This window comes from Rana temporaria, chromosome 6 (assembly GCF_905171775.1).
Source record: "Rana temporaria chromosome 6, aRanTem1.1, whole genome shotgun sequence".
Classification (NCBI taxonomy): domain Eukaryota; kingdom Metazoa; phylum Chordata; class Amphibia; order Anura; family Ranidae; genus Rana; species Rana temporaria.
Genome location: NC_053494.1, coordinates 100,071,087 through 100,092,214, shown reverse-complemented (window position 1 = coordinate 100,092,214; position 21,128 = coordinate 100,071,087). Strand labels below are relative to the sequence as shown.

Here is a 21,128-nt window from a genome sequence, read left to right as displayed (position 1 = left end):
CACACTGGGATTGCATAACGCTGTAATAACGCTTGGAAAACGCTTGAATAAAGCTCGAAAAACGCCCCAGTGTGAAAGGGGCCTTAGTGAAGCCTGTTTCTTTCTGACTTCATAAGTAAGTCTATCAATTGCCATGGTATTGCACAGTGAGAGCGCCCATACTAGCAACTGTATCTGGTATGAAGAACAAGTGCTTAAACCTGCACTAGGGCACAATGTAGCTTAGTCAGAAAACTTTGCAAATTAGGAAAAGAGCAAATTATGGAAAAATGTACTGGTGTTTTTAATAAATATTTTTTACTATGTTAGAGTAATACAAAATAAAATGAATTATGATGCACTTGTCTTGCTGTAAAGTTGGTCATAGACTCTAAATTTGAGATAAATGTTTAGATGCAAACATAGCTGTCTGTATCTCTAGAGAAAAGAGACAGGGGAACGTCAGAACACCCTTGCTGCCAGCCTAAACCCAGGGGCGTCATATTCCAGGAAGGAGAAGGAGAGGTTGGGTTAGACACTTTCCAATATAAGTAGTCTGGCTAGTAGTAAGCTTAGTAATGCCATTGAAAGCCATTACGTGTACACAAGCCACTGGGCCAGCGACTTGTACAGTGATGTTGAAAAGGTAAAGCAGCATCACAAATTTGAATGAAGTCATTTAGCTATTGCTAAAGTCAGTAACCCCGCCAAGAGTACATTTATCTGTTAACCCAAATTTGTAATGTGCTTCATCTAAAGTCCCAAAGTTCCCCAAATTTAGATTTTTAGTTTACTACACTTACATAATTATAGTAGAGGTGTGCGAAATGTGATACTGAGCTTGGATCTCTTCCATGAAAAGGGCTTACAGTTTTATCTAAACAATCTCAGCTTCACCTTAGGGAAAATCTGAAAGTATAAACTAAAAATAAATCATTTCACTTATGTCAAACTAAATAACACTTTCTAAAGCTCGCAACTTTTCAACATTACAAACTAGAAGTTGAATGTCTGGCCTTTTCTCTTCTTGTTCATGTAATGTGGCACGTAAATGTAAAGTTTTTCCGTTATGTTCAAGCAAACACTGGTTTGGCATTTGTTATGGTTTATATTTTTCTATTTGAAATATGTTACGTAAATTGAGCAGTAAAGAATTCGAATATTACAGACATTATTTTCAGCAGCTGAGACATGTTAGTTGTGGGTCAAAGTGACTGATAATCCTGAACAGCTTCCAGCTGATAATGATCATATGCTGACACCCTGTTTTCACTGCCTTTCAAAGGCATTTCACTGCTGCTAATAGCCATGTCCATTATGTTTCAATCCACCAAAATAAATGGTTTCAATTTTAGAACCTGACATTCTTATGTCTCTAATGTAATAACAAATAGGGAAAAATGAACAGCTAGCACACATGCGCAAAGATGCTTACAGCCTTTAGATGACCTATATATTTAACAGTTTGTGGTATTTAGGCTGTAAAAGTCAATTCCCAAAGATTGTAAACAATATAGGTGTGGCAGCGCTGTATATGAAAAATTATTGGCGTGATGAAATAATAATGGAAAAATATATATATTAATCCCGCCATAGCCGCAGGGCTCATTCCTCCAGAGGCAGCCACGTGAGAAGGTGGCGAAACTAGTCAAGGTGAAGCCTGGGGGTGGATTCCATACTGAGTGAGACTGTCATGTCTTTGTTATGCTTTTAAATCCTTATTAAATGTGAGTTTAATGCTAGCTGGGGTAGAGTGGTTTCATTTTTAATCCCTCGAATGCTTCACTATAGGAGGCATTTTCTTTCATTTCTTACATGTGTTGCTGCACTTACTGGTAGTCATTGTGGATCATAAAGTCTGGAGTTTTATTGTGAAAGGAGTACCTACCTGCTGTTGATTTCCTTTTCTCTGACGATTCCTTGGAGGGAATGTATGCACAAAGTGCAAGTCATGTTTGACCCCCTGCATCGCCAGAATGGCACGGCTGGGCACAATCACGTACCTGTACGTGTCTCTTTAAGCCCAGCCGTGAGGTCGCAAGCTCCGTGACCGCACCCGCGGGACCCGCCGACCCGATCGCCACCGGTGTCCCGCGATCGGTCACCGGAGCTGAAGAACGGGGAGAGGTGTGTGTAAACACACCTTCCCAGTTCATCATTGTGGCAGTGTTAGTGATAGTCTGTTCCCTGATATAGGGAAAGACGATCACTGGCGTGACATGTCCAGCCCCGCCCCCCTACAGTTAGAAACACATATGAGGTCACACTTAACCCCTACAGTGCCCCCTAGTGGTTAACTCCTAAACTGCAATTGTCATTTTCACAGAAAACAGTGCATTTTTATAGCACATTTTGCTGTGAAAATGACAATGGTCCCAAAAATGTGTCAAAATTGTCTGATGTGTCCGCCATAATATCGCAGTCACAAAAAAAATCGCTGATCGCCGCCATTAGTAGTAAAAAAAAAATATTAATAAAAATGCAATAAAACTATCCCCTATTTTGTAAACGCTATACATTTTGCGCAAACCAATTGATAAACGCTTATTGCGATTTTTTTTTACCAAAAATAGGTAGAAAAATACGTATCGGCCTAAACTAAGGAAATTTTTTTTTTATATATATATTTTGGGGGATATTTATTATAGCAAAAAGTAAAAAATATAGATTTTTTTTTTCAAAATTGTCGCTCTATTTTTGTTTATAGCGCAAAAAAAAAAAATCACAGAGGTGATCAAATACCACCAAAAGAAAGCTCTATTTGTGGAAATAAAGGACACCAATTTTGTTTGAAAGCCACGACCGCGCAATTGTCAGTTAAAGCGACGCAGTGCCGAATCACAAAAAGGGGCAAGGTCCTTAACCTGCATAATGGTCTGGGTCTTAAGTGGTTAAAGGTTGTGAGCGAGCAATTTATGTGGTGGTGGGATCACTTTTTCCTCAGAAGTTATTTGAAGGCTCATCACACAAGCCTTTCTTTGCACAACATGAAGCATTTTTGTTTTATGTTTTTGGACTTTTTCTGATATTTTTCCATTATTTTTTCACCACGTCAATTATTTTTCATATACAGCGCTGCCACACCTATATTGTTTACTATTGATTTCTGTGGGAGCACATTAGTGGCAGCTGCAGTATTTTTCAAAGAAGTTTGTATTTTCACATGTTTTAGTTCAATGAAGTTTATCAGCATTATATGTTAGTATTGCAATCCTTATAACCTTAACTGTAATAGCGCACAACTACCACAATTTATATCTGCAAATTCCCAAAGATTACCACCCAGGTTTTCTTTATTTTAGGCTGGGTTCACACTATTGCAAACTGGATGCGGGTTTCCCTGCATCCAATACGCATGCCAGGAGCCTGTTACCGCCTCTCAATGGAGTCAGCTCATACAGCTCTAGGATGGCTGCAGAGTGAACTGTACAGGAGTCCTGTGTGTCTTCTGGTCCGTTTCAGGTCCAAATTCTGTCAAAAATTCAGACCGGAATCGGACCTGAAACGGTGAACATGGACACACCAGAGCCCTGCTGTGAGCCGCTCTGCACAGAGATGTGAATCCAGCCAAAATGTAAACTTCAGGCTGGAGTTGACTATGCATTTTATTGGGGTGTCTATTGAGGAGAACAGGAAAAGATTGCAATGAGCTGGTGATAAAATAATGTTTCACGAGAAGAATATATATATATGGGGAAAATAAGCCTTTTAACAGTAAAATGTCCATTTAATGAAAAAAAAGTCAGTACCTAAAAATTTATGATCACTATAGACTACAGACATAATAAACAGAAATGTAATAGTAACAAACAGATCCTAACATAAAAAGGATTTTCTTCAGTAAATCAAATATATAGCGCTGACTAACAAAACAGGACTCACCAGCCCAGGAGGGGGGCACAAGCTATACAAGAATCCGAAGATCACAGATAGCTCTCACTACACGGTCCAGGAGCTGCTTGCCATTCACAATGTTGATCCTGGTTACTCTCATGTTCTCCCCTTCAGATTGTATGGTCAGATTGTAATATTTATGGTGAGCTTTAGTGAGTAAAGTCTGTTGCTTTTAATTAATGATTTCCAATAGCTTTCCTAAATTTTGTATTGACTAAAGCTGCATATACATTAATAAAACTAACATGGTTCCCCCCATCCACACATTTGAGGTGGATGGGGGAGACTTCCACATAGTGACAGCACAGAGACTTCCCCACCATCAAAATACACAGATCAGTGCTGCTATCTATAGCCTGCAGTGCTACTCAAGTGGCTCAAATCTCACAGGGTGGTTGAGCAGAAGCTGATCAGTAGAATGATGTCTGTTCAACCACAGTGATCATACATGGATTGAGAGTCCCTGCTGAACCAGCCAAGTTTCGATCCATATGTATGGCCAGCTAGGAGATCCTGTCTGCCAGAAATATGAGAAAGATATCCATGGCTAAAATTTCAAATCTAGGCATGCTGACATTGTCAATATGTTATGTTGTCTTTGTAAAAACCGAGAAAAGTGCAGAAAAAGATTATCCAGCCAGCATCAGTCCTGTGAGCAAAAATACCTTGTGGATAGTAAATGGAGAATAGTGAAGTCCACAACTCCTTGAATGCCTACAGCTCAAACCACAGTGGTGTACAGAAGTTTATCTCATGGCATGCACAACATGGGGTGATCTTTGAAAAGTAGGGCTAAGCAAAAGAAGAGCAACATAAACATGGACTTGCCGAAAATGGACAATCAAGGGATGCCTGGACCAATGAGGTATAAATGATCCTGCAACATGCAGATAATTGGGTCCTAATTCGATGTGCACAGCTTGGGTCCATCTTGTCTTGGATCAAAGGTTTGGGTCTGTTAACACACATTAGGCTGCTTAACAGCAACTGAAAACAATTTTAATGCCACAGCATACATGAGAAGAATGTTGCTGATTGGTATGTTAATAATAACCACCACCAACAGGCAGATAAAATTGTTTTAGCAGCCAGATCAAGCAGTGGTAATGCCAGAAGAGGCTAAAACCTCATATAAGCTCTTTGTAATATAAAGTCCTTTTTTAATACAAAGAAGGATGACTGATATCAACACTCCCCACTGCTATTCAAGGCTTATTGATACCTAACTGCTAGAGCTCAGGAATCCAGAATCATAATATCGTTTTGTTGCACAGTTTTCCTGTTTCAAAACCATTTTCTGTCCATTTTACTGGTCATTAACTCCTGAACACAAGCCAGCCAAGCATCAGGAAGTAATCTCATTAAGCATTACTACCTCAGGATAAAGTGACGATGAGAATAGTGCTTAATTCATTTTTTATAATTATTATCTAATAGCTCACAGGATGAAAAGAAGTTATTCGTGATTGGATTTAAAAAAAAACATTCATTTTTAAAGATATAATTGGTATTTCTCGCTGTGATAATTGTCTGCAAATGGCTGAGCATTCCTTGGCAAACCCTTCCTGGTGTAGCAAACAATGCTGTGAATTGACAGCCTTTGAGACAGGAGAATAACACATTATGTGATGGGTTAAATTTCTTTGCTTAATTAACCTGAACATAGATTAGAAAACACAGTAACTCCCCTTGCACAATCTTTTCTTAAACTGTTCTGAAATCAGAAAAAAAAAAAGTATTTATATACTAAAATCCAGTATGGGGATTGATCAAAGCTAGAGCAGATAGAATCTTGGGCAGCTTTGCATGGCAACTTAACAGCTTATAACTTAAAGTGATATTAAAGGTTCCCGTTTTTTTAAATAACAAACATGTCATACATACCTCCACTGTGCAGTTCATTTTGCACAGAGTGGCCCTGATCCACCTGTTCTGTGGTCCCACGGCGGCTCTCTTGGCTCTTCCCTGCATTAGATAACCCCCCTCTGGGAAGCTCTCTCCCGAGGGGGTTACCTTGCAGGCGCGTTCCTGTGTCATACATTCACGTTCATAGATGCCGAGTGTATGACTAGGTCCCTTCCCCCGGCGCCCGTGTCATTGGCGTCATTTGATTGACAGCAGCGGGAGCCAATGGCTGTGCTGCTATGAATCTATCCAATAAATAGGATGCATTAAGGTAAAAAAACACGTAGGTTTACAACCCCTTTAAGGTTAGCATTGAAAATGAATGTTAGAAGCTGATTGGTTGCCATTCATATATGTTTCAGATACTGGTTTCTCCAATTTTGGCTTCTCCAATTCCTCTCCAAATGTCTGATCATAATTGGGACAATGGCAGCCTGCATACCAATGCTGCCATGGGCACACTGGCACATGAGGTACTTTCAACTAGGCTTCCTATCTCAGTGGAGGAGACGGTTGATGTCCCAGATGATATATCTCACGAACCGTATGTGGAGAGGTCTTCTATGGTGGTCCAAGGAAGATGTGCTGTTAAAGCCACGCCAGCTGGGATACACCTCCTGGACCATAGTTACAACAGACGCCAGTATGCACGGCTGGGGGACGCATTGCGGTCAGACATCAGTGCAAGCAAAATGGTCTTTCCCCACAATCGGGATAGTCTCAAACATCCTCGAGATCCGGGCGGCATTCCTGGCACTGACAGCCTTGTCCTCCCAGCTCAGGGGCAAGTTTGTTCTTCTATGAATGAACAATCGTGCAGCCGTGTCTTACATCCAATGCCAGGGTGGGACACACAGCCAGACTTTACTAATGGAGGTGGAGCCCATCATGCTGTGGTCATAAAATAATTTTCTAGACTTAAAGGTGGTTTATCTCCGGGGTTGCTTGAACCAGGAGGCCGATTGCCTGTAACGGGAATTCCTGGATGCCAACAAGTGGACTCTCCACCCCTCGGTCTTCAGCTAGATGGTGGATCGGTGGGGTTTACCAGAAATAGACCTTTTTGCCTCAGCAACCAACTCCAAACTTCCCAGGTTCCTTTCCTGCCTGCCTCACCCCTGGGCGGAGGCGGTGGATGCCTTCCTGAGCCCGTGGAATTGCACCTGGGCTTATGCCTTCCCGTCTTGCCCCCTTATCTGACAAGACTGTTATCAGAACCAATTTCTGTGATGGCGGTTCTCCCCTACTGGCCAAGACATCCATGGTTTCCTCTGGCGATACATCTATGCACCCAGCACCCAGTGAGGATACCAGTAATACTACGCCTGCTCTCCCAGGGAGACTTCTCACACCCAAACCCCTCCAGACTCGATCTTCGGGTCTGAATACTGAAAGGAAAAGGTTCAAGACGCTAGGCTGTTCGTCCAAGGTAATATCGACCCTCAGGAAGTCCAGGAAACCATAGACCAACAGCATGTATTCCAGAGTCTGGGACAAATTTAAAGCCTTTTCTGTCGGACTAGGAGCAGATCCGTCAGTCCCTCCCACCTCATTATTGCTGAGATATTTGCAGAAAAGACTGCACCGATGTCTACAATGGCGCAGGGGCACTGAGCGTGCCGTTAGTGAGGGCGATTGTGCCTTCACTGACGGCTCCCGCCGTCATTGCGGCTCTGGCCAATCACAGCACCGGAGCTGCGATACCCAGAGGTAACTCGGGTATCAATGGTGGCGGAAGAGGTGAGGAATGAGAGTGGCTTCGGGGGCTTCGATCTCAGATTAATCTCAGATTAATCTATTTTTTATATTATACTAAAAACATTACTTCAATGCCCTTGCCCCTGCTCCAGTTCATAATCCCCTGCTTATGTGAGAATATTAATCTAATCTAATTACCCAGACATTTGGGAATATGAATTGAGAATTCAAAACTGATTCCTTTCTGATCTATTATACACATATTGCTTTATGATAGGTGCTGCTGTGTCGGTTTTTCTGCCTTGGTCAAATCCTTCTATCGGCTTGGAGGCCTGTTCAGAATCCTTTTCCCCATTTTTGTGAGCGCCTGTAAGTCGCTTTTTGAGACACCACGCCTCGCAGCTCTCTCCGGTGGTCTGCCCCCAGGTGGGAGACCTTCCTGGGATCTATCTTGGATTACTTCGTTTTTAAGCAAACTCTGGTTTAAATACAATTGTGTTCACATACAGCAAGTAGGTAACTATATAATGTTATATTGAAGTGTAAAAACTTGTTTTGCAATACAATGTAGAAACCATATATGTTGACTCACTTATTTTCGTTACAGTAGCACCATATAATGCCTCTGAAGAAGACCCCCTCAATGGGGTTGAAACGTGTCAGGACTTTGTTTGGCATATTTGTACACCATTTATGTTTACATATGTCATTTTCTTGGTGCTTGTCTTTCTGTATGTCTATATTGTACATGAATTACCAGAGCTTATATTTTTACTATATATTTTTATCATTAAACATTTTACTACATACGGTATTTGACTCAAAGCCTAAAAACCCCATTGGGGGATCCTTCCAATTTTTTTAACCCTGAAGATGGCTTTCCTGATAGCAATAACGTCAGGTCGAAGAGTCTCGGAACTACAAGCTTTGGGGGCAGAGGAGGACAACATCGTCTTCTACCCAGACAGGGTGGAATTACGCACAATATGTGGTTTTGTCCCTAAAGTATCTACCCCTGCTTCTTTGGCCGAACCTTGGGCTTTACCCATGTTCCCGGAACCAACTTCAGACTCTCTACATGAATTAGATGTTGCCTTTGTCCTCAGATGCTACCTGAACCTCACATCTCCCTTTAGGAGATCTACTGTACAAATGAGATCCTCCTTCCTTGGTCAGAGTGCACTCGACCAGAGCAGTTGCATCCTCATGGGCCGCAAGGACGAACGTCTCGTGGACACAATCTGCAAAGCCGCACCATGGTCCTCGCAGCACACATTCATGAGGCACTATAGAGTGGACCCAGGGGCTCTGACGTCAGTAGATTTTGGCAAGAAGACGATTGAGTCAGCCTTCCATCTTAACTAAATAAATGTTTCTTTCTATGCATCACCCACCCATTTCAGCTAGTTATTTTATGACTAGTATGCTGCCATTGATGCACCAGGAAAACTGAAAATTGTTTCTTACTTACCTTAATTTTCCTTTCCTGGAGCATATCCATGGCAGCATACACACCCTCTCTTGGTATTCTATATTATGGAGAATTGTGGGGGAGTCATTAACTCTTACTTTTAAAATATTTACTGTCCTGGGGGCGGAGCTTATCACTAGTATGCTGCCATGGATATGCACCAGGAAAGGAAAATTACGGTAACTATGAAACCATTTTCCGTTGCCAAATTGCCTTTAGTAAACCCGTGGTGTTGCTTAAAGAGATTTTATGTTGTGTTTAGTGTTATTTGTAGATATAAAAAAGATCAGAAATAAATAATCTCTTGAAGAAATGTGTGGTAACTTTTATGTGTGTAATTATACATGTTCATGTGTGTAGTGCTCAGCTTTCTGTTGTGCGGTGCTGCACTGCAAATTGGCTGTGCTTTACTGCTCCTTCACAGAAAGCTCATTTGTAGGACAACTTGAAAACAATGCACTCTGTGTGTGTGTAGGTTGAAATCTCATAATTTAACAGCTGTTAAAGTGTACAGTATGTCTGAAAAAAACAGCACTATGCAGTACCTTTCTGCCGGAAATCCAGGAAACACTCCCTCTTTTGCTCCAAAATCAAAAGCAGTGCCTGCTAAACCACACAACTTCACCTACCCCCCCCCCCCCCCCACTGCTTTATGTTCTTCTCCATGTTCATAGATTTATTTCTTTCCCAGCAAAACAATAGTGTCAGGACTTTTGCTGTAATTGGTGTAGTCAACCTCATGAAGATTTGGCTGATCTGTTTTGGCGTTGTCCCAAACTCAGACATTACTGGTCTGAAGTTATTCATGTTTGTAGTAGGACTTTCATTCAGTGTAGCTCATTTGACATGTATTTTGGGACATTTTGAGTCCTCTTTATTAGATGAGTATAAAGTTCTAGTTGCCTCCAGGGCACTTTTCATTGCTCACAGGATGTTTGTGCTTAAATGGGTTCCAACCTCTTCCTTTACAGTAGTAGTAGAATGGCTACAGGAATTGAGTAGATGTATTCTATATGAGAGGCAAACGTGTTTCACGTGTTTTTAAAGTGTTACCAAACCCAGGATCCTGCATTCTCTATATCTGGTCTCCCACAGTACACAGAACAAGCAATTATTTTAGTAAATATAAACTGCTAAATACCTTTTCTCATCAGCAGTTAGAGCAGTCTTGTGACTTCTATCAGTGTCCAGTCAAGCACTGGTTAAAGCTTGTAGGAGGAGTTTTCTGACTGTTCTATGAGACTGCAAGACCCCTGACTCTGTCTGGACAGTGCTGATTGGCCCTGTGCTGATCACATGCACTCTCCCAAGCAAAAAAAGCGATACACACCAAACTGAGCATGACTCCATAGACTCTGTTATATCAGGAAATTATCAGGGGACAGTGAAAGGAGGATCAGAGAAGCCAGGATCAAACAGCCTTTTTACACAATGCAGGGGGATTAACCCCTTAGGTTCCACAGTAAGTATAACAAGCTTTACTGCATATACAGACTGATTTTAGTGTTATGGCTTTAGTAACACTTTAACCACTTCATCCCCAGAAGAATATACCCCCTTCCTGACCAGAGCACTTTTTGTGATACGGCACTGCACCGCTTTAACTGACAATTGCGCAGTCGTGTGATGTTGCACCAAATCAAAATTGACGTCCTTTTTTTCCCACAAATAGAGCTTTCTTTTGGGGGTATTTGATCACCTCTGCAGTTTTTATTTTTTGCGCTATAGACAAAAAAAGAGCATTTAAAAAAAAAAGCAATATATTTTACCTTTTGCTATAATAAATATCCCCAAAAAATAAATATAAAAACATTATTTGTTTCCTCAGTTTAGGCCAATATGTATTCTTCTACATATTTTTGGTAAAAAAAATAATAACAAAATACGCAATAAGCGTATGTTGATTGGTTTGCACAAAAGTTATAGCGTCTACAAAATAGGGGATAGATTTATGGCATTTTTATTATAGTTTTTTATTTACTAGTAATGGCGGCAATCTGCGATTTTTATTGGGACTGCGATATTATGGCGGACAGATCGGACACTTTTGACACTATTTTGGGACCACTGTCATTTATACAGTGATCAGTGCCATAAAAATGCACTGATTACTGTGCAAATGACACTGGCAGGAAAGGGATTAACCAATTGACCACTGGGCACTTAAACCCCCTTCCTAACCAGATACATTTTCAGCTTTCGGTGCTCTCACAATTTGAATGACAATTACTCAGTCATACAACATTGTACCCATATGAAATTTTTGTCCTTTTTTTCACACAAATAGAGCTTTCGTTTGGTGGTATTTGATCACCTCTGGGTTTTTTATTTTTTACGCTATAAAAGAAAAAAGACAAAAGAAAATTCTGTAAAAATAAATAAATTTTTCTCGTTTCTGTCATATTAGCAGGTTATTTCTCACACACAGCATATGCATACCGCAAATTACACCCCAAAACACATTCTGCTATTCCTCCCGAGTATGGCGATACCACATGTGTGAGACTTTTACACAGCGTGGCCACATAGAGAGGCCCAACATGCAGGGAGCACCATCAGGCGTTCTGGAGCACCCAGGCCAATTCTGACATTTCTCTCCTACATGTAAAAATCATCATTTATTTGCTAGAAAATTACATAGAACCCAAAAACATTATATATGCGTTTTTAGCAAAGACCCTAGAGAATACAATGGTGGCCATTACAACCTTTTTACAACTGTGCTTAAAAAAAAAAAAACAGTAAAGTTAGCCCAATGTTTTTGCATAATATGAAAGATGAAGTTACGCTGAGTAAATAGATACATAACATGTCACCCTTCAAAATTGCATACGCTCGTGGAATGGCGCCAAACTCCGCTACTTAAAAATCCCCATAGGCGACGCTTTAATTATTTTTATTGGTTACATGTTTTTAGTTATGGAGGAGGTCTAGGGCCAAAATTATTGCTCTCGCTCTAACGTTCGCAGCGATACCTCACATGTGTAGCTTGAACACCGTTTTCATATGTCGGCGGGAATTATGTATGCGTTTGCTTCTGCATGCGAGCACACGGGGACAGGGGCGATTTAAAAAAATATATATAATAATTTATTGTTCATTTTACTTTATTTATTTTAGTTTGATACTTTTTTCCTCAAAAATATTTGTTTTTATCACTTTTATTCGTATTATAAGGAATGTAAACATCCCTTGTAATAGGAAAATAGCATGACAGGTCCTCTTTACAGTGAGATGTGTGGTCAATAAGACCCCACATCTCACCTCTAGGCTGGGAAGACTGAAACATTTTTTATACTGGCTTTGATCGTAGCGGTGAGTCTGTAAAAGTACCGGAGGGTGGCAGGGGGGGGACGTATTGCAGCGTATTGGAGTATTGCAGGGTATTGGAGTATTGCAAGGTATTGGAGTATTGCAGAGTATTGGAGTATTGCAGGGTATTGGCATATTGCGGAGTATTGGAGTATTGCGGAGTATTGCAGAGTATTGGAGTATTGCGGAGTATTGCAGGGTATTGCGGAGTATTGGGGTATTGCAGAGTATTGGGGTGTTGCAGAGTATTGGGGTGTTGCAGAGTATTGGGGTATTGCAGAGTATTGGGGTGTTGCAGAGTATTGGGGTGTTGCAGAGTATTGGGGTGTTGCAGAGTATTGTTGCAGGGTCTTGCGCAGGGTATTGTTGCAGAGTATTGCGCAGGGTATTGCGCAGGGTATTGTTACAGAGTATTGCACAGGGTATTATTGCAGAGTATTGCGCATGGTATTGCAGAGTATTGCACAGGGATGGCTGAGCACGGAGGGATGATGGCTGGATCTTGTGACTGCAATTGTCACATATCCAGCCCACAGCACTGCTGCTGCCTCCGCTCTCTCCCCTCTCCTCTCACACTGTACCGATCGGTACAGAGAGGGGAGGGAGGAACCGGCATCATCACATGATGCCAGTTTGTTTACAAGTGATCGCTCCGTCATTTGACGGAGCAATCACGTGGTAAACGGCCACTCTCAGCGGAAATTTACCACGATCCGTAATGCGCCGGGTCTTCTAGACCCAGCGCTCACAGATGGTTCCGGGAGCGCGCCCCAGGGGGTGCACGGGAGCAGGATTCTGGGAGGACGTCCTCCCAGAGTAACTCGACCGCGCTGTAGACGTCTTTTGTCTATAGCGCGGTCGGCAAGAGGGTAAACACTGGGGGCGATCAAGGGGTTAAGTGTGCGGGAGTGATTCTAACTGTGTGGGGGATGGGCTACCACTGACATGACAACGATCACTGCTCCCGATGAAAGGGAGCAGTAGATCCCTGTCATGTCACTAGGCAGAACAGGGAAATGCCTTATTTATATAGGCATCTCCCCATTCTGCCTCTCCGTGTCATGATTGCGGGCCGCTGGCAAAAATTCTCGGGGGCCGTGGGCATGAGGCTGTGGGCACGCTCACGGCAATTTAAAGGGGACGTACCTGTCATTGTGCCGACGTATATCGGCGTGCAGCGGTCGGCAAGTGGTTACGTTTAAATTTGATCATAAATGAAAATACTGGTTGGAGTCTACATATTTTGATAACCTGTAATCATTATGTATTATTTGTATTTTGTGATTACTTTTTGTTTGGGCAGGGGGGGTTGTTGTTGTTTTTTTTTGGGGGGGGGGGACTGGTTGATAGGATATGCTTATGTCTATATATTAAAGGTTTCTTGAACAAATAATTTCTAATTAAATAAAAAAACAATACTGCTGCCCTGACTACCAAGAGCCTGTTCTTGGGAGATGAAGTTGTGGGCTACAGCACTCCTTCCAACCAGCGGCTGCCACACAAGAATTTTACAAGCCTGATGATGACATTACAGGGAGTATTACAAGCTGTTTCTGGTTGCAAGAAAATACGTTAAAACAAATCATGCAGGTGAAGGAGGTTTGGGGGTAAATTTTGGTCATGCCTATACAAATCCTTTTAGCAGTTAGAGCCATTATATTATCAAATCTACTCCGCTTCAGGTGTCTAAATTATTTTAAATACTAATACAAAATAAAGAAAGACATTAACATTGCAAAATGTTTTCATGAAAAATACACCATATATTCCCTATATAGAATATAATAGCTCTTTTTCATAATTTTATGTAGAAAAGTAGCAGAACAGAGATGATAGATTATGAATTTGACTAGCATTGAACTCATCTTCTGCCTCCAGCCATAGCTGTTATGAGGTTATGGCAGAACAACCATAATGTGACTACATGGGTTATTTTGATTTATTCATGCAGTTCTTTTCATGTGAGTTTTTTAAATTTGCTTTAATGATGGAAAAGCAAGCTAAGGGTTGTTTCAGTTTAGGCATCTAAGTAAACCTGTGCCTTGCCTTTGCAGGGTAAAACAACAGGTGCATATTATTGCCCACTATGTTATATATATATTGTAGCAGGATGACCCCATGCTACTGTTTGCACCAGGTTTTCTGGGTAGAAAGCACACTCATGGCTCAGGTGTGTGCTGCATTCATAGGTGAGCCAGAGTTTGGGCTCAGAGCCCCACCCTTCCAAAGGGGTCAGAGTCTGTAAGAGAGACAAAGGTGCTGTTGTGTACCATGGTGTTCAGGTTGGGACAGAGTGAGGCCCGAGCCTGAGAGAAAGTCCACGAGGGACGAGACAGCTAGGAAACTGTACAGAGAGTCTATAAGAGATGAAGAGCTAGGAAGCTGTAAGGAAAACGCAGAGCCGAAGTGCATCATAAACACTGGGATGTATTTCAAGGTCAGGAGGACCACAAAGGTACTAAAACCCTGAAGAGGTACCTGGAGCAGTAAAGCTGCCACAAGAGAGCCAGGAGGCAGAATTTTATGTTATTGCAGTGATTGGGAGAACCCCATGCGTGGGAAGACATACCTGTATGAATTTTTTGATGATCATTTAAATAAAAGTGGGCAGGAAATCCCTGAAAACTATATCTGGTGTGGCATAAACTAACTGTTTTGGCACTACCATTGAGCTAAGAAAGCCAGGTGTGTCACAATATATTACTTACCTTTCATTCACTTGCCCACCACTGCAAATAGAAAAACTTGTTACCTCTTGGTCAAAATTTCTCCTGACAGTAAAACATAGGGGCGGGTTACCCACAGTGTCATCTTAAGAGCATTATAGGCCCCCGGGCAATACAGTGCACTGGGGCCCTGTCTACACAATTACGCACGAGAATTACTGACAAAAATCATAAAATTTACTGGCAGAACCACATTTACTGCCACTGCAAAAAAAGTACCTAAAATTACAGTTTTCAGTGCCCAACAATGCAAATGTCAGTATTTAAACTATAAACATATAGCTAGTGCTATTAGAAATGTGTTTAAGTTAAACAAAAGTAAAACAAAAAAAATGTCTTCATTGACATGAAGGTCAGGTTTCTATAACCCAGCCAGCACAGAGTTTCCTCTTACATCAGAGTCTGCAGGATTCCCCCTTACAGTGCAAGGGAACTCTTATGTAAAGGGGAACGCTGCAGATCATGATCTAAGGAGGGAAGTCTGATGTGGAGGGGGGCTCTGGTGACCAGAAACCACCTTATATCAGAGTCCACTGCTTTCTCTTTCCCACTTACATCAGGGCCCGCAGACTGAGTTCCCCCTTGCATTGTAAGGGGGAATCCTGCAGACTCTGATGTGGGGGGTACTCTGGTGACCAGAGACCACCTTCCTTAGATTAAATACACGAAGGTAAGGGGGGTCACTAATATAGGAGGGGGAACCTTTATATCAGTGCCCCCTTACATTTTTGCATTCACTCCCCCCTTACATCAGCAACCCCCCGCACTCGTGGAGGACCGGATCTTCTCTGTGATTTCCGCGAACTGGGCATGGGCAGTTCTAACCCGTCACTCTCCATAATTTTTTACTGGGGTTGCTGGGCAGCCGGTGGGGCCCCCCAGGCAAGCGGGGCCCCCGGGCAACTGCCCAGCGTGCCCAATGGAAAAGATGGCCCTGGTTACCCAGTGACATCACAGGGTGACCCAGCTCCATAATGACACTCACCCAATGGGAGATAGACATGGGGGCAGGGTCATCTGGTTACATCACCAAGTAACTCTGCCCTTATGTTTACCTGTCATTCGGCTGTGTTGTGTTCAGCAGGTGACGTTTTTTTTCTCGTTGGGGTCAGCCTTTTTATGCTTTTATGAAGAAAGGACAAAAGCAGTTTTTTTTATTAAAGAGGAACTGCAGTCTGTTCACATAATTGCAGCCCTTCGGCTCTCATTGGCACTCTTATGACTTACCCCCCTCCCTTTCAGGTGAACTCCCAAGAGATAGAGAGAGAGAGCTGTGCATTATGTCATAAGCCTAGGCTTTTTACCAGACAAGAAACAGGAAGTGGGCTGTATAAGGTATTTACTGGGAAAAAAGTTTTACTATCCAAAGTTAAAACAACAAGGACAGAAGATTTAATAGGTGGAAAGTTGAAAAAATGACGGAAGGTCCCCATTAAGATTTTTGTTGGGTGAATTAGTAGGGGTACAATGTACCCATACTCATTCCCTACTTATTCACAAAGGGGCTTTCATATTCCGATAAATCACTCCCGGCACCCCCACAACCAGCAGGCCAGGGTTGTGGGTAAGAGGCCCTTGTCCCCATCAACATGGGGACAAGGTGCTTTGGCCCCAAAGAACCCCCTGCCCCATGTAGAGGAAGCTTGTCTCCCCCTTTCTTGCTAGGCTGCATGCTCAGATAAGGGTCTGGTATGGATTTTGGGGGGGACCCCACACCATTTATTTTATTCATTTTGGTGTGGTGTTCCCCTTAAAATCTATACCAGACCCGAAGCGGCTGGTATTGATTGGGGGGGCCCACGCTGTTTTTTTTCAGAATTTTTATTTGCTGGCTATTCTGTTTACATTCAGCTGTCAGCGGGGAAGCCCACTAACAGCTGATGAGTCACAGTCAATGGTGGGGACCGGAAAGCTCTTAACCACCCAGGTGATATGATTTTTTCAGATTTTTGCCTCTCAAATCGGTACATTGTTTTGCATTGAAATTTGGTGTTTTATATTGTAGGCCTGTAATTCTTAGTAATAACACACTTAAATCTGTCCAAACAAGAGTCCAGTAGACATCCCTCGTATGATAAAGTTTGGCACACAAAATCATAAATTATAATATAATAAATAACTATAAATAATTATAAAAAATAATAATATAATAATAATAAAATGAATTTCCCCAATGTTCACTATCGCTCAATTCTGCAAATGTTCTAATTTACTATCGCTGTTTTCTAGCTGTTATAAAACCACTTTTGATGTAAAGGGACACTTTTTTTGGTTGCCATGGACAATCTCAAGTTTACAGGCAGAAAGAACAGTATATATCATAGCTTCGAAGTGACAGGAAATATAGACCTAAATAAAACTTGCAAAAAGAAAAATTTTGAAGCTGTCATTGTTGATTTCTAATTAAAATATATGTTGCCTCAACTGCATGCTGATCCAATGGCTTTAGTAATTACTAAGACAATGCAGTTGATCTACTAGGGAAAATAGATTGTACCCTTTGCAAGAGAAAAATAATGGCCAATCATGTGAAAGGAAATTTATAAAAATGGATGTCACAGTGTACAGTATAAGATTTCCTATCATCTGTGCCCAGTCTTGCCACACAGAGTTAATCCAGCTCTGAGCAATCCTCTTTTATTGTTCAGTGAAATAAAACGGACTTACAGAAAAAAACCTTAGTCCGTTCCGCCCCCTTGCTGTGAGTGACAGGTTATTTACATATCTTATGCACTAGCCTTGAGACTGGCATTTTTTTTTTTAATTCCCACCCACACTCCTTTTTTGAAGTCATGTGGTTACTTTTCTGGATTTTGACTGGATGTTAGTGATCATAGCAGAATTCAGTGTAAGGAATACGCAGGAAAAAATGCATGTTGACAAGGGGAGTGTGGAGGAGGGCGGGGAGTCTACTGACATCACGACTCCACCCACCGAGCTCCAGACAACAGATCCACCCACTGAATCTGCAGTTTTTCAGTTCTTATAACAGACAGAGGGGAGACATTTGACAGGTAAGGATACATGCAGGAGGCATCTATATCCTTATAGATCAGCACTATGGCAGTAGTTAATAAAGGATGATACTATTTGATTATCCAGATCTGCATGCCTATTCTAGGCCAGTGCATTAAATTTTGCAGAGACAGCCATGCAACTAGCATTTTCAGAAGGTGATTAGCAATGCTAGCCTACATATGTATATATAAAGTCCAAAAGAGAGAGCGACACTCATGGGTTTTGAGAATTGAACGCACAATGAAGATTTTATTTTGATGTTTCAACAAGGCACACGCTTGTCTTCCTTAGGACCTTGCTCAGGGTGAGCTTGTGCCTTGTCAAAACATCAAAATAAAATCTTCACTGTGCATCTATGTCTTATATCTTACTACGGATTTCCCTTAACACATACTGTACAAATATATATGCCAATTGACAAGTGAATGGTAATTTATGAATGTATGCATTGTGAAAGACATTCTTACCTGTAAAGCTCATTACTAAATTATTAAGAAGTCTCATTTGATTATGTGGTGATATTAGTAAAAATCACTTTTTCAAATGTTAAGTTTTGAAGTATATACTTTGTCATTTGTGTTCCCACGTGTGAATTATCTAAAACTTTACTAATGTAATGCCTTTTTGTGTTCAGGAAGAAAATGAAATACCTGCAAGCGTATTTGTAAAAGAACCAACACCAGTTCCCAGCATTACAGAAGGCACTGAAGAACCCACTGACCCAAACAAGGTACAGGAAGAGACCATGCAAACAATTGACCTATCTTCAGATGATGAAATTAATCACGATGAGGATGGCCATGATGACAGCATAGATGAAAAGTTCGAGCCCAGTAGAGCTGAGAAAATGAAGAGATCTAGTCTAAAGAAAGTAGATAGCCTGAAAAAAGCTTTTTCTCGTCAAAATATAGAAAAAAAAATGAACAAGATTAGCACTAAAATTGTGTCTCCAGAAAGAAGAGAAAAAATTAAAAAGTCCTTTACACCATCCCATAATAAAACTTCAAAAGGTTCATCATTAAAAGCTCCAATAGCCTTTACTGTGAAGAAATCTAATGATGATGAAGAGACACATACAGAGACTGAGGAAAACAAGGAAGCTGTGGAAGAAAACAAAGAGAATGAGCAGAATGGCAGTCCAGAACATGAAAACACTTCTCCAACAGAGGATGTAAAGATGCATGAAGAAGTAAAGGTGACTAAAGATGCCACAGATAAAGAAGACAAAACCGAAGTAGGACTAGTGGTGAGGAAAAGTACAGAGTTGGCTATTGTTGAAGATGAAGAAGAGAGTGAAATAGACCTTGAAAGTGAGAATCCGTTTAGCCCTGAATATAAGCCAAACCCTGAGGAACTAGAAGAATCCTATGAAGCACCTACTCAGTCAACTGCTCGCCAAATAGACCAAAGTGCATAAGTTGATTTTGATTTATAAGCTTCTGATTGTAAGTCATTGGTTTATATGGAAATGAAAGCTGTTAAGAGAGTTCAGGTGGTAATATGTTTTGATAAAGAAAAATCTTGTTTTAGATGAGAGCAATATATATTGATGAGGACGCTGCTTATACATTTATCTCTTAGAAAGTCTTGCAAGTAGCTACCAATTTTTAATCTTTTGTTCATTTTAATCCTAACATATTTACCTTGAGTCTATATCACGTTAAACAGTGACGGCAATATTATCCTTTTACAATAATGTTTTATAGTTTGAAAAAACTTGTGGTAATTAATCATTATTGGGCCTTTAAGAAGTGCACCACACACATTGACATTGTGAGATCACAGAATGCACCGCTCCAAGGTATCAACTGGGGATCGGTCAGAGAATAAAGTGAGTATAGTGAGTCACTTATGGGAACTTTGTCCTGAGCCTTCATTTTCTCTCAACCAGCAGCCAGCTACAACAAATCAGTTGGACATCTCCAGTTTTTTTTTTTTGCCGAGGAAACCGGTCGTGTGTACATTTTTCGACGAGGAAACTGTCGAGGAACTCGACGAGCCAAAAATAGAGCATGTTCTCTTTTTCCTCGATGGGAATGGAGAAAATTGGCTTGTCGAGTTCCTCGATAGCCTAACAAGGAACTTGACGAGCAAAACGATCTGTTTCGCCCGTCGCGTTCCTCGGACGTGTGTACAAGGCTTTAGACTTGGCATTTCAAAAGGTTTTGCCAGGATTAGGGATGTAGCTCTAAATGACACATTACTCTCACTTCTCTCCCAAGTTTCATCAGTCCCCAGTTGATAGCATTTAATTGACCAAAATAGTATGCAAGGTGCTCTGTGTGATAGAGAACTGTTAAACACAGCTGCCTCTAGGGCAAGTTATAATGCATTTGGTATAAGCACCTAAAGAGAATATAACATGAAAAAAACACCCGTCTCTGAAGTATCTGATACTATCTGCTATTCCATGACTTACAGATTGATTGTTTGTCTCGGGGCAGTGAAACTGAGCCTGTTTAGATTTAATGTGAGTGAAGTCACTACCTGAGAACTTCTATGTAGCCTAGAAATCATTCATCAGATGCTTCAGAGAGAGGGGCTTCTTCTAATGACAGATTATTATAAAAGAAATTTCAAAAAGTTTGAAAATCTGTGTATTAACACACCTCAATTTTACATAAAGTTGGCCTGCCTGTCATTTTAAACATTTAAAGGTACACACCACTGAAATGGAAATGGGATTACATAGAGAACACAACTTACCTGTTTAGAACTTTTGTGTTTAATTCAGACATTGCAATAGTCCATGAGTCCTGAAGAAGTATTCCCAATCACTCTTACTGCAAGCTCCTTGCTATCTCTTCTTTACAAAAAGGAAGACATCACAGAGCTAAGACTTTAGGAAGTATACTTTGAATGACCCCATGAGGTGCTCTCTATAATCTGTCTGCAGTGGTTAACACAACTTTCAAAAAAAGGAGAAATTAGACCCCTTTCACACTGAGGGCGTAATGCAGGTGCTATAACGTTAAAAATAGCGCCTGCAATCCGCCCTCAAAACCGCCCGCTAGCTGCCGAAATGCGCCGCAAATCCGCCCATAGCATCAGCAGTAAAAATAGCAGAATTTTACAGCTGATGCTATGAGCGGCTCAGTGTGAAAGGGGTCTTAATGACAGTTTAG

The 21,128-nt window shown here is 41.2% G+C and overlaps 1 protein-coding gene across 2 annotated transcripts in view; it reads left to right on the top strand.

The window, feature by feature from the left end:
* Positions 1–19,716, top strand: part of CAVIN2 (caveolae associated protein 2) — a 46,817-nt gene extending 27,101 nt beyond the window's left edge. For both annotated transcript variants that reach the window (XM_040357080.1, XM_040357079.1), the window contains one exon: positions 18,638–19,716. In XM_040357080.1, the coding sequence (XP_040213014.1) occupies positions 18,638–19,420 (783 nt within the window). In that variant the 3' untranslated portion in view covers positions 19,421–19,716. The remainder of the gene's footprint in view (positions 1–18,637) is intronic.
* The last annotated feature ends 1,412 nt before the right edge of the window (positions 19,717–21,128 follow it).